Source organism: Osmerus mordax, chromosome 6 (assembly GCF_038355195.1).
Source record: "Osmerus mordax isolate fOsmMor3 chromosome 6, fOsmMor3.pri, whole genome shotgun sequence".
NCBI classification, from domain to species: Eukaryota; Metazoa; Chordata; class Actinopteri; order Osmeriformes; family Osmeridae; genus Osmerus; species Osmerus mordax.
The window spans coordinates 5,571,703-5,590,002 of NC_090055.1; the positions used below are offsets into that span (position 1 = coordinate 5,571,703).

Sequence of the window (18,300 nt, forward strand, 5' to 3'; positions counted from 1 at the left end):
CACACACGTTTCAAGCCTGGCTATAAAATAAGGTGAGAGAAAAAAAGATTTGTTCAGACTGGCCCTGTCGTTTGCAAGAAGGCAGAGACAGCAACATAAAATAAAATCTATACAGTATATGCAGATAGCAGTTACACGATTGTATTGTAAATTCTATAGCGATGCTCTTTCTTTTCCACTCTATCAAACTCGGGGCATTTGATAAAAAGGGATGTGGCACTAGTGTAGTTCAGTCAATACGGTAGCTAGTAGTGGTAGACGTTTAGTGGAGGGCTCCAGCACCTGGGATAAGGGACATTCTTTAGCCAGAGAGCTCTGGTTCATGTCTTTGAGTAACTCCTTGAGGGCATTTCTTACTGTAGAGTGGGTCCACTGCTCTGGTGGTAGGTCCTCCAGTTTAGGACAACTGTGAAACGGAATAGAATGGGGGAAGAGAGAGAGAGAGAGAGAGAAGAGTGAGGTAGGGAGGAAGGAGAGAGAGGGATAGGTATGAAAGGAAGGACGGCAGGAGAGCAGTGGGGGAGAGAAGGGGGAGAACAAACAAGAAGGCGATGAGCAAATGAGAGCGATGAAAAAACCCAGAGAGAGGGACGCAGGGAGAGGAAGAGAGAAAGAGAGAGAGATGAGCACACACAGGGGCCTTGCCTGCTTGCTTTTCCTGCTGCAAGCGCCCCTTCAAGACAGACAGATTTCATTTGGCGCATCAAGCAGATGCATCTGGAGATTGCTCTCTCTCTCTCTCCCTCTCTCTCTCTCTCCCCTCTCTCTCCTGATTGTTCTGATTAGTTAATTACTTTATACAACACATCTGCTGTATTGATGCATGAATTATACATCAGCTGCATGTGGCGACTATTATTTCATGTTACTTCTACCTTCCTGGCTCGATGTGCTCGACGAAACAATTTAAGGTGTTACTGGCTAGATTTCTGCAGCAGTGGGAAGCAAATTACAACAACATGCGGCAAACAAAAACAGGCGGTATTTTACTAACATTCGGTGCGCTTTGGACTAATAATTGTTTTGAATCTGTGTCACGGTTTACGTGTGTGAGGGTACAGCAAAGCTAGCATGAAGCCTAATACCGAATGAGGACCCTCTTTAAACAAGACGTTATTAATGAGATGATATAGAAAGCAAACCAAGCTGGTCTCTGGTGAGAGTGCTTGTTCGCTTTAGATAAGTATCTTGTCGTCTGATCAAGTGCAAGCTGTGCACACCTCACTTGCACGGGACATGCCGATTTTTCATCTCGCACGGATCTTTCGAATTATGGTGTAAAATAGCCATGCGAAATGTGCACTCAGCTTGTGCCCGGGCGTTGTGAAGACGGTGGTTAGGGGACTGTTTTTGCGACGATGTGCATGTATGAACATATCAGTACAGACAAAACGGCAGATATGGAGGGTGAGGTAGAGAAGGTAGAGAATATGAGGATGCATGCCAATGTAGAGGCTAACATCTGCTCAGATACAAACACACACACTCAAAGGCTTACACACACACATCTACGGTTGAGGGTTTGCCAGAACACCTTAAACTGCTGTAGCAGCTCTGCAGCCTCTGGGGAGAGGGAGGAGGGGTGGGGTGGGGGGGGGGGGGGGGTGGTGGGTTTGAGATAGACAGCTATCCATGCAGGCAGACTAGCGTGCCGGAAATAAACACAACCTTCTGTGTCCTGGCTGGTGTGTGAGTGTAGCATGGGCATGCGAGACAGAAAAATCAGGAAAGAGAGAGGGAGCGAACAACCTGCCTGCTCTCTGAGAGGTAACTGCTCTCAAGGGGTTGCAGTGGCAAAGGGTTGGGGCTGTGTGCTTGTCTGTCTGTTTGTGTGAGCGCATGCGTGTGTGTGTGTGTGTGAACGTGTGTGATCATACACGCGTGTGTGTGTGTGTGTGTGTGTGTGAGTGGACGTGTAGTTGTCACAGCCCTCTGCCTCAGTACCCCTCTCTCTCTCATTCCGTGAAACAACTCCATTTCTGGGGCCTAAGCCTATCTTTCGCAGACTGATGCCAATTACTGTCAATCTAAAAAGATGAGGTGTATTGTCTTAACACAGCTGTGCTTACAGTGCCACGCATGACGTCAGTTCCTAAGCACACTGTGTGCCGGCCAGTATGTGTCTCGTGACGAACCCTGTATTCAGCTGTGACGTATGCGTGGGGCTGAGATCGGTAGGCTGGGAGGACAGCTCACCTGTGCAGCTGGATTTTCAGCGTGACCACGTGATACACATCCTGCAGCATGTCTGCCACGGTGGCGTCCGGCGCGTCCGTCACATAAGACAGCGGGACCGGATTCCACTTGCCCACCTGGATCAGACCTGTAGCACACGCACGCACACACACACACACACACACACACACACACACACACACACACACACACACACACACACACACACACACAGACACATTGAATGTAACATCATATGGCAAGTTCCGCTTACAGGAGTCTTGAGGGCAAAAAGTGTTATAGTCAACACGCATCTGATGTCTTGGACAGTGATAGTAGAACAGAACTATACAGCCTAGGTCACGTCAGCCAGAGCAAGACCTATGCTTCAGAAAAATCACAAGTCGTTTCATATCAGACGTAATTCGAATTTTGCTAGTTTTTCAACTTTCAATGTTCCAAACGTGCAGTGATGAAACATTGAAATGTCTTTTCACCTGTTTTTGAACAAACTGGTCTCGAGAATTAGGAGACCACATATGAGACGCTTGGTGGACTAAGTGAAGAAAGTATGTTTGAATGAAGAGTGCTGCTGTTTGATGGACAACCTATAATAAAGGCCATTCTGAGCGACACCTTTAAATAGCGCCAGAATGTGTGTGTTGGTGAGCAATTAGCAGCACTGGGTCCCAACTTCCCTCCCACTCCCACTGAGTGTGCACTTGTGTGTGTGTGTGTGTGTGTGTGTGTGTGTGTGTGTGTGTGTGTGTGTGTGATACAGCGAGGGGGCGGAGAGACTCCTGGGGAGACATGAGCATCTCCTGGCCGGGATCAATGTCAGGATAAGTTACCAGGCCTTCAGATCAGCTGGGGTTGCATACAACGGCTGAGCAGCTTAGGGAGTGTGTGTCTGTGTGTGTGTGTGTGTGTGTGTTGGTCACTGAGTGGGTGCTTGTATGGGAGAGGTAGCAAAAGAGCAGTGCACGTCTGTCTGTATGCATGCTTGTTGCTTTACCTTTGGCCTGAGCGGCCGAGCTGTGAGAGTAGCCCAGCGACAGCAGGGCCATCTCAATAAGCTGGTTGAACAGCATGTCTTTCCTGACGAGCACAAACTCGGCATGCTCCTCCTTGCTGTCAAACTCGATGGGGCTCTCGTAATGCTCCACCACACAGAACACAGGGAGCATGTTGCCTGGAGAGACGCAAAACAGCGGGGGCTCATAAATGACAAATGGTGACCTTCAATATGGGGGGGATTAATATTGCATTTAGCACAGCTGATACAGTCACATAACGCCTTTTATTCATTCACCAAGGAAGCTTCCAGTCAGATTATGGTTGATGGCATTATTAATGGGAATACAGTTTGTTATTGCATGCCTTTGAGTCATTGGTTGTGGATATAATTGACTTGGTATTTTGTCATGGTTGACATTGACTGGGAAATGTCATTGTGTATTTTCTACATGGCATAGTCAACATAATTTTATTGGAAAAACAAAGAGCATAAGGTTAACTTTCCACAAAGCGCTTTTTGGCTTGAAAGAGGTTTGTTATTGTCAAGGTTCTAAAAGCAGTCTGAATCAAATGCAAACCTTGTTTTACCTCAAGATGCACCACTCCAATTCCCTACCATTCACTCCACTCCTGGGTTTACTAGTCTGTGTCAACATCACACTGTCGTTTGGTGAAACGAAGAATCCTCGCCAATAGATTAACAAGTGTTTTGGGTACAGTGTAAATATCAGGGAATGCTATTTAGCTTTGAAAATAAACGCAGTTGAAATTGTCTGCAAAAGTTTTTGTATTAAACATTTTGGGGAAACTTGCTATTTCAAAGCAAATTCATGTAGTAGTCTAGGAAACTACTCAGTTATAGCAGTTGCTCTGACTCCCCCCCCCCCCCCCCCCCCAAACCATCAATAAATAGGGTAATCACTAACAGATGCCAGGGAATGTGCTGAAGGGCAGCTTTCTCCTCCCTGATCCTAATAGATAAAGATCTAACAATAAAGACTGCTGTGTAGGTTTATTTGGGGATCAATACAGGCTTTGTTTTCTGGGGGCAGAGAGGAGCCCATGGTAAATATTGTCCTGCTCAGACAAAACCCTCTGTGGGCCCAGTGAATACTTCAGCAACGGACGCCTCTGAACTCTGTATACCGTTTCCTGTGGAAACAGAAAATGCACTCGCAGGGAGGACTGTGGCTTCGTATGTGGCCAAAGGGATTACGATTTAAGGAGGTGAGATATCAATGTTTTGAGCGTAACCTATGAAGATGCAGAGGAGGAGTGCAACTGTACAAAACAAACCACTTCCTGGGTCTGTCACGGCAGAGAGGCCAACAGATAAACGTTGAAAGCTAAAATACTTTCAAAACAAAATACTGTCAAAAATACTACAGATATTTGACTGATTTCAGCTCCCTCCAAGAAGTAATTAAGTACATTTGGACCTATCATATCATGCATGTGATGAAGCAGTGTGAGGAAGCTATGTATTGTGTTTATTTCAATGTTAAATACTTTAGGGACTGAAACGCTCAGCAAACAACAAGGGGAGCAGGGACGATGCAGCAGAATATCAGTCATTCTCTAACAGACCCTGTATAAGTAATGTCTTGGTAAATGCTTCTAGATGACTCAGGTACAGTGAAATTGGTAGGGAGTTTAGGATAAGCATGGGGTTCAAAACAAATCTGTATGCATTATACTGTAAAAACATGACATTGCACATTTAATGTTCACCAAACACATCATCAACATAAACAACACAAACAAACATACACACAAACAAAACATTCACACAAACTCCCTGACTGGTGCTACTCACCCCTTTTGTGGCAGGGCTTGAGGAGGTGTCCCGAAGGTTTGTAGGGCACCCCAGAGAGCTTGGCTCCAGTGCTGCCCAGCCGGGCCCGACCCAGAGGACTGCCGTTCTGCTCCAGCCGAGCCAGCTTGGCAGGGGGGGCCTTGGTGTCCCCCATGCTGTTGACCAGGTCACAGTTCTCCTTACCCAGACATGCCTCGCTGAGATGGTCCATCATTCTCAGCAGCTCTGCTCACTATCACCTGAGAGGGAGACAGGAGGGCCCATAACAAGGGGGTCAGTTGACAGGATTTGGGCAATGTTAGGACTATAACCTTCCATAAGAGAATGTAATTCATGTTTTCTTCTGTGCAGTAGTTCGATGCCTCCGAAGCATGCCAGATACAACAAACTGTCAATTCTGTTCGGACTTAGCGCTTGAGATGTTTTCACCCAGCGTAATGTTTCCATTTTTCGACATATGTATTATGTATATCTGTCTGTTCCACTACGGATTCCCATGCAGAGGGCAAATAAGTTCGTTTCTGTGCAAACACATTCATCTGCACAGATTCCACTCCGATGATTACTGCAGTTCACAGCACTAGTCCCTGCCATGGTAAAGGCTGAGAGGGAACAAAACTGAGAAATAGTGGAGAACATATTTAGTCTGAATCATTTGAGCAAATTACCAAACAGCTCGGAGGGTTAAGAGACATCAAAAGGTACAGGACTCGCAAAGCATTATTTGCTGTGACATGTACAATCTGGCATGCAACTTAACATGGCATAATTCTAATTGTATAGGTTTGCAGAGAGGAACCTTGAAATAGGTCAGATATGTAAACAGCTAAAACAGTTACACCAGTGTGAAAACTTTAGAAGACACAGAAATAAAGTTGCTGACTCATCACAGGCCATCTGAAAGTTAACGTGATGTGAAGAAGAAGAGAGGAACATAGAGGCAGGAGAAGTCCCACAGAGTGGTTCAATAAAGCTACCCTAAACTGGCATAACAAACATAACCATCTGTAGTTTATATTTTTTTCCAAAGGAATGTTTCAGAGGTAGATTATAGTTTCAACACATTTCCACACTGGACATTGGGTATTTATGGTATGTTTAAGACATAATGTCTTAAACAACGAACATAATGAAACCATCTACACCCACTACCCACCAGTTCGCGAACTATCGTGAACTCTCTCATTCATAATTTGCAACGAGGCATCAAATTCTCTAAATCGGGGGCATAAGAATCCAAACCGAGAGATGGTTGTAACAGGTCTGTTTTATTGACCTTCAATTTTTTTTTCTCAAAATAAATCAATAGGCTATAAGACCAACCTGGAAATCAGCACGTGACCACTCGAAACCATGTAATGCAGTCTTGTTGAAAGTCGACTTCTTCAAGTTTTGCCAGGTAAAAGAAAACTTCAGTGTTTGCAGCTTTTGCGTTCTGAATGGCATATAGGATTCTAAAACACACTAAAATGCAGTCTATATTCTTCTTTCGAAAGGCGACACGCTGACAAAAATAACAACCCGAGTGTAGTCGAGACAAGACAAGTCGGAAAAGACTGGGATGCATTGATAAGCAATTAAGTCCAATAATGATGTAGGCTATGCTACATAACTGATTCGTTAAACGTTGTAAAAAAACGCATTTTTCCGTCTTGCCGACTAAAATAAGATACCATCACCTAAAAATAACTAAATAAGTGTCTCGAGCATGCCTATTTGTCAACCTACAAGTGCAACGAGTTCTTTTTAGTTCACACTAAATCCACCACGATAAAGAGGCAGTCGTGAATAGCACTATCGTAGGTCAGCGTTGCTTCTATCAGTCCGGGTGTTATGTTTAAAGCATACCGGACGATAAGAGCTCTAGCCTACTGTCCAATCATATTTTGTTGAAATATTCGACATATATCGCATGTAGACCGGGCTCGAAACGATCAAGAAACAAAATGCGAAACCCAAACAGGTAAAAAAAAAGTGTCATTCACTTTCCAATGTCGAAAACAGATAAGGATTGCTAAAAATATAGATCAAGCTGCTTGCAAAAGGAGAGGTTCTGTTCATTTGATATGCGTCCGGACGGAGCTCCTCTTTCTTTCTCTTTCCTCCTCTGTGTCCCCATTAAATTATTAGTTGTATTGACTCATCACTCCCCTTGCTGGTGCTGGCGCTGCCTGTGCTTTCCCTTTCTCCTCCTCATCTCAGAAGGAAATACCCCCCAAACAACCCGATTTAAACCGCATGTCGAGTCGTTTATGAAAGCCGCCCGCCACTGCCGATGTCCTGGCGAAGAGGAGAGCCGAAAATAAAGTAAAAAGTGGAGAGAAAACAGAGAGGATGGTGCGATTTCCGGCTGTGCGCGCAGGAATTTTTAATCAGCTTGATTAGAGTGAGGCGGTTCTGCATTTATAACTGAGTAACACACGCACATAGGCTACACACAGGCGCATACACATTCAAGGGGCAATGCGAATGGACAAAATAGCACACATCCAGGATCGTAGACTGTTGAAAGAATAATATAGGCCGATAGATACCCTGTAGATGATAAAATACAAATTCACAATAGAACTCCCATGCCATTTTGAATGTCATGTTCTACGTCAGTGTTCGCCCGTATATTGTCCAAACAATAATATTGGACGCGGACCTACGTGTTTGTATGAAATGTCATGAACATATTTTACATGATAATTATCATTATCCTTAACTTTTTCTCCTCTCCGGGCTTGTCTAGTCATGCCAAATCTGACGTTACTATGATTTCATAGATAACAGTGAACAGGTTGTGTATCAACATTTCCTTAAAATGTATGTAACTCACTGGCAGAGAGTTCATGTTTTAACAGTTCACGTGTTTCTGATATTCTGGCCTTATTATGACACTGCTCCAGCTCCATACACACACTAACTCATCAACACAGGTAACATTTCAACTTGTCCCAGTTACCAAAATATATGCATAGTTTTCGAGCCATGCAGTTATTAATGGATCCCTAATAAGAGACAGGCAAATATCCACTGCACACGCATGGATATGCAGTAAAAGAAGTCTCTTAAGTTGTGTTCAACAAAAAAACACAAACAAATTTGTAAATGGATATGTAGGCTATTAGAGAGGAGTGACAGCTAATGTGTACTGATTAATATCTGATCGACAGAATCATACATATTATCAAGATCAAAACAAGCCATTCCAGTTACAAAATCTGCAAAACAGGAAGCTGACAAAAAGAGAAGTGAGAGTTGGCCTACCTCTACAAACAATAGCATTAACCCCACATAGGGAAAGCATGGTAGACAATGGGTCTAGGCCACCTCAATAGGTTATATAAAAGAAGTTCTCCAAAATCTGCAGTCTTAAACATGACAAGGTCATAATGCACAAAGATGAATAATCTAATTTCACACAAAACAAACCTATTGTTTAGTCAGTCACACAGGCAAAATAAAAAGTGCTATAAGATTAGCTAACAAAAAAACGATGTTAGACACCAGATGAAAAGATTAATGTTGGACGGTCAACTCTTCTAATTGGATTCTCATGAACTCCCACAACTTTTTATATAGCCTACTTGAGTATTGAGCTAGACCAGGGTCTGTCACTCACTGTTTGCTATTATGTGAGAGTGCTTTGGTGATTCTATACCTATAACTAGATTTGAAATATATGTTCTATCCTTCATAAATTACACTTTAGACACAGGATTAGACAAGCATCAACCTCTTGCCATCACCCCAGATCAAAAGAAAGGTATTTTTTTATTTCAGATTAATGAAAGCATTTAAAGGAAGGTGGGACGGAAGTAAACAAGGTAGATTGAGGCAGAGGTATGGTATCGTAAACATGTTCTGAAACTCAGATGGAAGTGTTAGTATTGTGACATCACAGAAAGAATGTGTCCCAGTCCTGTGCGGTTTCTCACAGGAAATTGGGGGACTGTTTAAGCAGCTAAAAAAATTGGTTTAATGTGGGTCCACAGATTTAGGTAGCTGTAATGTTATGAAGTACTATTAAAGAATATAAAGATGCTACAGACAAGCATCACCTGATTATCTTGACACAGTTGCTCATGAAAACATTGTAGCAAAATGTATCACTTATCTGTATATCGTTTTGAAGAAAAGCGTTTGCTAAATGAATACATATAAATCTATACGCTATAATGAAAGTACTTAATACATCACACCTTTCACATACTGATGTGTTTGCCTGTGTAACTGTTTTAAATACTTACCTTTTGCAATCTCTGCTTTGGTCTTGGTGGAAATGCGGAAAACAAGCAAATGCTCTTTTTCTTTGGCGTGACGCAAGAAACCGCAGTCATTTCTACTGTGATTGTCGGGGACCATCAGAGAGCATTGATAACCCTGCCAGGCCTTGGCACTGCCAACAGGTGCTGCCACTGCCAGCTTGGTTGGCACAGAATTGGCTGTGAAAACCCTCTGACATCCAGAAGGGCACAGATTTGCACTGAATGCACCACTGAATCAACACTACTGATTATCAATTAACATATACAGTTTTTCTATCAGAGAGAGTAAAATAATTTTTCTGTGTTTAAATGCTGCACCAAGACTGTGTTCTGCCAGTTCATATCATGATTTAGGATTTTGATTAGTAAGTTACAGAAAAGTAACAGTAACAATTTATAGCACAACACCTTACAAATAAAGGTTTCATCTTACAAAAGTGAGATTTGTAAACACAGGCTTCAACAATGCTATGCATCTTTGTAGATATAGTTCTGTCAATGTTTGACCATTCACTAGAATGACATCATTACAAGTAAATTGCTCAGATTATTCAATAATTTTCTTCTAATCCCTGTACATACACAGGCTGCTTATTTACAGCGCAACAACAATTTCTACCCCTAACTCTACATATCTTCACTCGAAAAATTGGCCAAAAATATGAGATTTTTTTAAATTAATAATGATCTTAACTGTGCCAAGACCCTTTAAAAAAGAAGGCGTGAACAAATGTATCTTTGTTGGCTTAGCATTTCATTGAAAAATGGCTCTATTTATTTTGACTAACAGAACCAGCCTAGTCACTTTCAGTACGTAGGTGTTGTGATGTCTTCATGCTTAACACTTGTGATGCTTTAATGGGCATTAATAAGCTTATTTGGATTACTAATACAAATGGTTCTACATGCATTTGAACAATGTGTGCACACAAACAGCATAGGGTAGTGTTGTCAGTGGTAACCTTAAGCTTTCTGCCTATGATCTTGGTGACAAAAACAAACAACAACACTGTACTAATAAGACTATAGGATTTAGCTGTCTGTTGGGAAATGTGTCAAAGATTGACATATGACAGCATGACAATAGAGTGATAGTGTGCATCTCTCTAAGATGAGAAGTGTCAATAGAAATAAGGAGTGGTGCAACAGTTAGACTTGTTATACTGTTATACCAAAATCTGATCCTCTATTAGTCCCTCATACCATCAGTGTGGCTTTCAAATTAAAAACATGTATACACAGACATTCAACCTTTTTATATTTCCTTGATGTGTTGTGTTGTGGTTGTAAGAGGAAGAGGGAGACAAGAGAATTTAATGAACTTTTTAAAGTCTCCTAAGTGCTTAATTATTTTATAAGCACATGGAGCCATCTAAAATAGAACTAGACACAATTGTCCTTGGTTCAGGTCTGCTGACGGTAAGAGATATGGTGTTTCTCCTCAACAAGTCTCTAGGTTATTCAGCCATATCAAAGAGTAACGTAAATGAAACCGTGACAATTTTTGCTGCTGCACGGGAAGCTCGCAGATCGGAAGTCTTGATGCCTACTCCCACCATGTGTGGTGTACAGTACATTGTACAACTCACCCTACGAACGTGCACCCTCACAAACACACGTTTCCGATCAAGAGAAGGTACTGGCTTGACGATCGTTTTGAGGCCTTCGTTCATGGGGTCGATGTCACTGTCCCAAGTTGCCACCAAAGCCGTTGCTGCAGCGGTGGGGCATGATTAACACGACAAAGGCTCGTTTCAGTTTGCCCACAGGAATTTGTATTAATGATTCAAAGAGAATTATTGCATCCTGGGGTTTCTGAGATGGCCTCTTATCAACTCCTTGCCTGTTATCCCCTCTTGCTTTTATCAAATTACAAAAACAAATTAGTCATAGAACAATCAACTAGCATCAGTTGCAGCAGGGCCCTTTAGAAATGACTTTTCTGTCACTGGTTGCTTTGGCCACTCATCCCATGACTGAATAATTAGAACTCTAATTTCTGCCTCGTGGATTGCAACATATCAACCATTAATAGAGTTAGAAAGATGGGGTTGTGTATTTGTGAGAGAGAGAACACTGAAGATGGCTTTGTAACCTCTTTGTGTTATTACACTGGAAGAGAAGAGAGGTTGAGGATGTCCTGCATTTTGTTTTGCAGTGGGGCTGGGGGTGACTAGTTTACCACCAGAACTAGTCCGAGGGTAGCCCATCAGACAGAATATGAAGTTAATGAGAGTGGCTAACAGAGATTATGCTACTGTAGTAGTCAGATAAACTAGTGAGAAGGGCGTACTAGAATCGTAAGCCAACCAAGCATTATGTAGGCATAGATGGGAGCTTTGAAAAAGGGGTACAGACTTATAGATGCAGTTTATCTACATATTTTTCTTTGCACATTTAATCCCTTGTCAAAGGATGTATGATCCATCTGACGTGTACAAAACATTTGATAAGAGGACTGTTTGTGTGTGTGTGTGCGTGTGCGTGTGTGTGTTCGTGTGTGTGTGTAGAAGAGAATACAGTATCTATTTAAATTGTTTAATCGGAGTATGTGGGTGGGTATTAACAACCTGATCTTAGCAGGATGCACATTCCTCCAAAGCACTCGCTCCTTTTTTTGTGGCATTATATGAACAAAGGATTTAGGAAAACCTACACAGATCGGATAATGACAAGCATAGAAATAAAAGACAATTACTTTTTCAAGAAATCAAAACATATGTAGGGCCCGAAAGAATGTGATTTGAATCACAAAAAGTTAAAGGTATAAGCATGCATGTATTTAAAATGTTATTTGATATGCTACCATCAAACATGCTAGGGATTGCTATTCTTACATTGCATAAACATCTATTTGCCAAACCGTGACAGAATCGACATGACAGACTTTGGTTATTTATCTCTCCACAAGGACACACCAACCCTTTCTGTGAACGATGCTGATCATGGAGACCAAAAACAATGCAAAGCTTTTATCGCTAAGCCAAGGAATCTGTATCAACAGTATGCAAAGCATATGCCAGAATAAATGCTGTATAACATGCTGGGGCAACAAAGCTGCTCTTTTTAAAAAGAAAGTTTACTGATAATGACAAAAAAAACTCCAGAGTCTCACAAAAGTATGCACCCAGGGTGGTATGTCTGTAATTCTCAGGAGCCTGTTTTTGGTTATACGTTTGACACTGAGCCCTGGAATGTGCAAACAATCCCTATTAAGACAACTTTTTTCCCCAAACTGGTTGCAACATGTCATCAAAAAATGTGTCTTTATAGTTAGCTTTCTTCTCTATTAGCAATCATAACAGTACTATTTTAAGGGAGGGTGGAATCCCTGAATAGCTACACATAAAAAACGAGACAGGCCTCTTATTTACTGGCGACAGTCTAATAAATGCATTTGCTGGCAGCTAAACAGGTATTTACTCCTTTTCTTACCACAAGTATAATTTCACTGTTTGCTGAGGTGTTATTTGGCTTCAGTGTTAATTATCAAGACGACGATTAATGGTTTTAGCCTACTTATCAGTCTCAGCAGTACAAGACAAAACCCATCTCCGTAGACTCAACTTAGACAAAACCTGATGACATGAATTTTCAACATTTATGTCTTCGTTGGAGGTATTTATGAAATGATGAGCCACCAATCTTTGTTACCCCAAAAGCTGAAGACAGCTGCAAAATTCTGGAGGTATTACAGTAATAGTTGAGCATTGACAACATATTATTTCTTTGAACAACCAACTACTGAAGAAAGTCAGATTGGATCATTCCAGTGACTCCCCAGGCAGAGTGCATACAATTTAAGCTGAGGACCTGACACAACGGACGGGTTTGATTCCGGCCCGGGCCATTTCTGCATGTCTTCCCCTATCTCCCAATAATTTCCAGTCTCTCTGTAACTGTCTCTGTCCATAAGGCCAAAAATATATCTTAAAAAAATAAATGTCAACCTGAACTGTTTAGTTTGTAACGTCAGTGGCATTGAACCTACATGATCAGTTCTAAAAAGAGCTCTGCCCATGTACCACAAAATAGACTTACTCCATGAGGTTCGGAACAGACTAATTGGTCTCTTAGGGTCAGGGTACAAGTCGTAGTTGTTGTTTTTCTCCTGTCATTTACTACATATTGCTTACCATTGTCTTTTAAACCAGAATGGGATTTATTCGCCATGAAAGTTTGCACAGACAAGGAATTTGCTTAGGCAGGAAGATGCATACAATAAACATATAGGGACCTAAAATTTAAATATGTGGACTATCTATACTAAGGGTACATAAACTAGCAGTACTAAGTGGAATTAGAATTAAATAAAATATACAATAAAATATAAGTTGCCGTAAACTGTGTATTCTCTTCCCTGATTCTTCATTCACTACTGTTAGGACTTACAGTTACAGTCAGAGTATTGTACACAGTCATGCACTGCACCTGGCTTCGACACCATGTCAAAGGAGCAACTAGACATTTAACTGAGTCTGCCATGCCTCCGGTCCCTCTGTGTCTCATGCCGTATGCGCCAGCAACCTGACAAATGAAGTGCCAATTAAGGGAGACGTGATGCAAAAGTGCCACCAGGATGGAGTAGGTGAGGAGAAGAGGAGAGAGGAGGGGAGATTACCTAGGTGTGCTTCTAACTGCTCTCCAACATTCATTTCCTGCTATTACAAAGCAAACCGATAACAAGACTTGCACTACTTTCAATGTGGTGCCCTGAAAAGAACATCTGACTTAAACCACAGAGAAAATAAGATTCTTTAAACCTGGTGCTCAAAGCTTTAAGATGTTTTATTAAAAACAGTTATTGCAGAATGACTATTATTACATTGTCAGAAATCTGCGAAGAAAGTACATTTACGTTTAACAATTCAATCCTGCTGTGCCACCATGATGTACTTTTATAGAGGCATCACTAATGCATCTGTATGTCCTGTTAGGTGTGTCTACAGTGCTACTGTGCTCTGAATCTGATGACTGCCATTCCTATCAAATGAGGTTAGATGAAGACATTTAGGTAAAGTATCAAGGGGTAGGTGTGTGTGTTCTAGTTTCACAACTGCCGAGTGCTGAGACTGATTGTATTACGCAGTAATACTGAGAGTGCTTGTATGTCTTTCATCTTGAACAGGACTTACAAGAAGCGGCATGATCTTAGACAGGAAAAAGTCAGTGACTGCGCTGAGAAACACTGACCAGATAAACCACAACACCTGAAACTGTTTTTTTTTTTAAGAGATAGAATCTACCCAAATACAACCAGGTTATCTTGCTCGTGTCAGTGACCTCATAAATGTCTCTAAACCTTCATATTGATGGTAGGAAAAATCATGTCTAAAAACAACTCACCAATCTACGGAACCAATTAAAAACTGTATGTTTTAATACTCTTAAAATACATCTTGAGATATTGTTGCACTGTAACTTTTAGACTTCTCACATTTTAGTTTTGTTGAGCGAGTTTAAAGTTCCCTTAAAAATTGCATCAATAGTAACAGTCACAATATTTTTTATTGTTGATTCCTTTGCATGCTATTTATATTATTTTTGGCATTAGGTTTTTACATCTTTAATAATTAACAAATCAATGTTTTCGTGAGTGGATTTGGGTACTGGCAAACAGTCAGCTTGTTGGACTAAAGTGATATCTTTCTATCTTAAACTTCTCTAAGCTCGGGGCAATGCTGGTGATTATGGCATGTGTGGAATCTAAGAGATCCTGAGGAATGTGAACCATACCAAAAATCACAACAGACCATTGCCCACGCAATCTCACAATAGTACAGTACTTCTTTCCATAACCGTCCTAACACTCAGTCTCTCTCTCTCTCTCTCTCTCTCTCTCTCTCTCTCTCGCTCTCGCTCTCGCTCTCTCTCTCGCTCTATCTCTCTCTCACACACACACCCACACATACACATACACACTCACCTGCTTATTACTGGAAATGTCTAGCATCGCAAACAACAAAAGGACCAATATGACTTTGTCTTGCATTGATCCTTCTTTTTGTTATACTTGCATAATATCATATTGAATGTTTTTGTGGCTGCAATACTTATTTCTGAGTTTCATTGTCATGAAATGGAAATCCTTGTAAAGAAACCATTTTAATACAAAGAAAATGGGAAACTACTTTAGGGTAGTTAATAGCATAGCAGAGAGAATAAACCATTATATGACAAAAATGTGTTCAAAGACAACCAGCTGATTGAAAACTAATGAAGATCATGTTGTGACATGTGTTTTTCTTCATGTAAAATGTTGGTTTCCATGTTGGAATTAGGCTACAACATTATTCTATTTATTAAAGCAACCCTAAGGATAGTAGTGTTGCTGGGCCTGGTGCTATCCCTCAACTTTTTGCGTGAGGGATTGCATTGCATGCCATTGCAAACTGAGATGCAATTAAAATATGTAAATATGCAAACCATCCACAGAAAGATAGGTTCGGCAATCCTAAAAGTCCTTACAGCACTGTATGGATTTGCTTAATATTCTACTTAAAATATATATCGTTGTAGAATATACCCTCTCTTCAATAAAAAAAAAGCTTATCATAGATCAGACTGCAGCAGTTTAGTGACCTGACTTGTCCTGAGTCAAAATGCACAATAAAATAGTTGTTTGATGATTTGTAATCTGATTATGTTAAACCTCGTGTGATTTACACAAGTGCGCATTCATGCAAGTTTGTGTTCCGAGTTCTTGAGCAGAGTCAAAAGTGAAACATAATTAGGACATCTTATGCAATTGTATTTAAGAAAATTAAATCCTTGGTAACTTGGTCACTGTTAACCTTTAACGATATGAGAAGTGTGTTTTAAATGATAATAAATCGTAGTTTAACCTTGAATATAATCAAACTTTGGAACGGATTATCAAATTACATAGATGCTCACAACATCTTATATAGCAGGTGTTTGAACTGAGACCACAATACAGAATTTAGTATAAAATGTGACAATACCTTCAAAGTTAGCAGTCAACGGGCAGCCTCTTGTTTTCCATCAAAAGTTCAGAATTCGAGTAGACTCTGCTCCACCTTCAGAGATCCACAACTGCTAAAGGACAAGTCCTAATGTTGAGAGGGATACGGGAGTTGACAAAAACGCACTCGGAAAAACGGCACAAGGCTGAACTTCGGAGAGATTGGACAGAGCGCAAGAGTTACGTGTGCTGCAGGAGTGGGGTAGAGTAGAGTAGCGTGATGGGAGGAAGGTTTCTTTGAGAGGGGTGTCAGGTAAAAGATCCGCCCCTCCCCGTTTCTGATGCTCTAATCGATGATTTGCCAGCTGTGGCGCAGCTTGTCTCGTGCCCCACTTTGGTTTTTATAACGCTCTTCTCCCCGCGCGCTCTCCTGGGAGCTCCAGCGGAGAAGAGAGAAGTCGACTGCCAGGAGAGTGTTCACGCTCATCCATTTTCATATTTACACGCCACATGTTTGCATGTCAAGAAAAATAGACTGGTAAAATAAAACAATGTGTGCATGATGATGTTCTGTGAGGGTACGCACAGCTTCTTATTTTAACAATGGATTCTGGCAAACTGACAATTATCTTGTCTCACTCCTGACAAGAATACGCATTCATATGGGTAATCGTTGCCGCAGGTGCTCAATCAGCCTACAGTGTACAGTGCCAACTAGCCTACATACAGTGACCTTTTAAGAAGTTTACCAAACTTCCCTACCCTTACGGATCCATTTTATTGATGCATGTGCTAGGAGATCCATGTGAAAACACGATTGAACTGAACAAGTAATCAGAAATAATTGTAATGAAAAAAATACATATTTGAAAGCAAATCCGATGTATTTATTCACTGTTCTAAGCTGTTTCTCTCGAGTTCAAGTTGTTGTGTGACGGACAATTGCGCATACAGACTGCATAGTCGAAGTAAACTTTACCCTTGGTATGAAAAATTCCTGCATTATTATTTACGTAAAGATAGGTTTAAATATATACATTTCCATTTCACCCTTGAAAGACAACTACATATAATTCTGAAATTGCTGTTCTAAAAGTTCTCAAGAAAAGAGAATCGCCTGATTTAATTTACCAGTCCAAGTTGGTACGTTAATTAACCGAAATAAATATCTAACTACTGTAGTCTTTGACGTTCACCCGTGCACATTTCTGAAAAATGTCTGAAAAATACATTTATTTAGTCTACAGGTTGTCATTATTCACTGGCAGCTATTGATGTGTTACATAGCCTCATGTAATTAGCTCATGCTGGTCCTGGTGGTCATCTAATCATGTCTACATGTGTAATGTATTTAATAAATCTTAAACCTTAAGAAGGTTCTATCAATAAGTGCTGCCAGATTATATTGAGATGCAAACTACGGACAGAAAATAGTTTATTGTGGTCCACTAAACCGGGGAAATTTTGAAACAAAGATAGTTTGTGCATTTTGTTCACACCAAATATAGGGATATGGATATTCACTATCCCTCTTTCTTCTCTCTGTCTTGCTCTCTCTCTCTTTTTCTCTCGTGTTCTCTTTCTGTTGTGTGCATTTGTGTGTAATTAAATCTAATTGAGCTTGCATCTGGACAGATGATAATGTACTGCTTTACTTAAACAAGTAAACCCATCCACAATTGCACCATTGAATCATGTCAGACTCCTTATATGTTAAAAAAAGCACATATTGTAATGTTCGTTGAGCATCCCTGAACAACCCAAAACAATATATTAATTTCACATAATTTGTATTTTCTATTATTATCTGCATATTGGATAGTTTTTTTTTTTAATGGTGTGCATGCTGTAGTATATATCACTAGCCTTTATTGTAAAGCACAACCAGAATACTTCTCCGAAAAGTTATCTTATTGTGGTTCTGGGAATCCACAAAAGCCATGCTTGTTTCATATTGAGTTACATCCGAAAGCTACATAACAAAAATCTGTTTCTACAAATGATTCACTTCAGTACAGTTTCTTGCATTCCCATGGGAGACTGAAGTTACAGTTGCCTTTGCAAACCAGTGCTTCAGTTTGGTGTTGGTAACAGATGTGCACAGACAACAAGTA

At 40.8% G+C, this 18,300-nt stretch overlaps 1 protein-coding gene across 5 annotated transcripts in view; it reads right to left on the reverse strand.

Annotated features, from left to right (window-relative positions):
• satb1b (SATB homeobox 1b) overlaps positions 1 to 16,300 on the reverse strand; it is a 44,114-nt gene extending 27,814 nt beyond the window's left edge. For 2 of the 5 annotated variants that reach the window (XM_067238270.1, XM_067238268.1), the window contains exons 1-5: positions 6,332 to 7,257; positions 5,009 to 5,247; positions 3,191 to 3,367; positions 2,197 to 2,323; positions 358 to 406 (exon numbers count right to left, since the gene is read on the reverse strand). In XM_067238270.1, coding sequence (XP_067094371.1) covers positions 358 to 406; positions 2,197 to 2,323; positions 3,191 to 3,367; positions 5,009 to 5,222 — 567 coding nt within the window. In that variant the 5' untranslated portion in view covers positions 5,223 to 5,247; positions 6,332 to 7,257. Of the gene's footprint in view, positions 1 to 282; positions 407 to 2,196; positions 2,324 to 3,190; positions 3,368 to 5,008; positions 5,248 to 6,331; positions 7,258 to 16,226 lie in introns of those variants that run through there. The other 3 variants (XM_067238269.1, XM_067238266.1, XM_067238267.1) reach the window with 2 other exon arrangements.
• Positions 16,301 to 18,300: the final 2,000 nt, after the last annotated feature.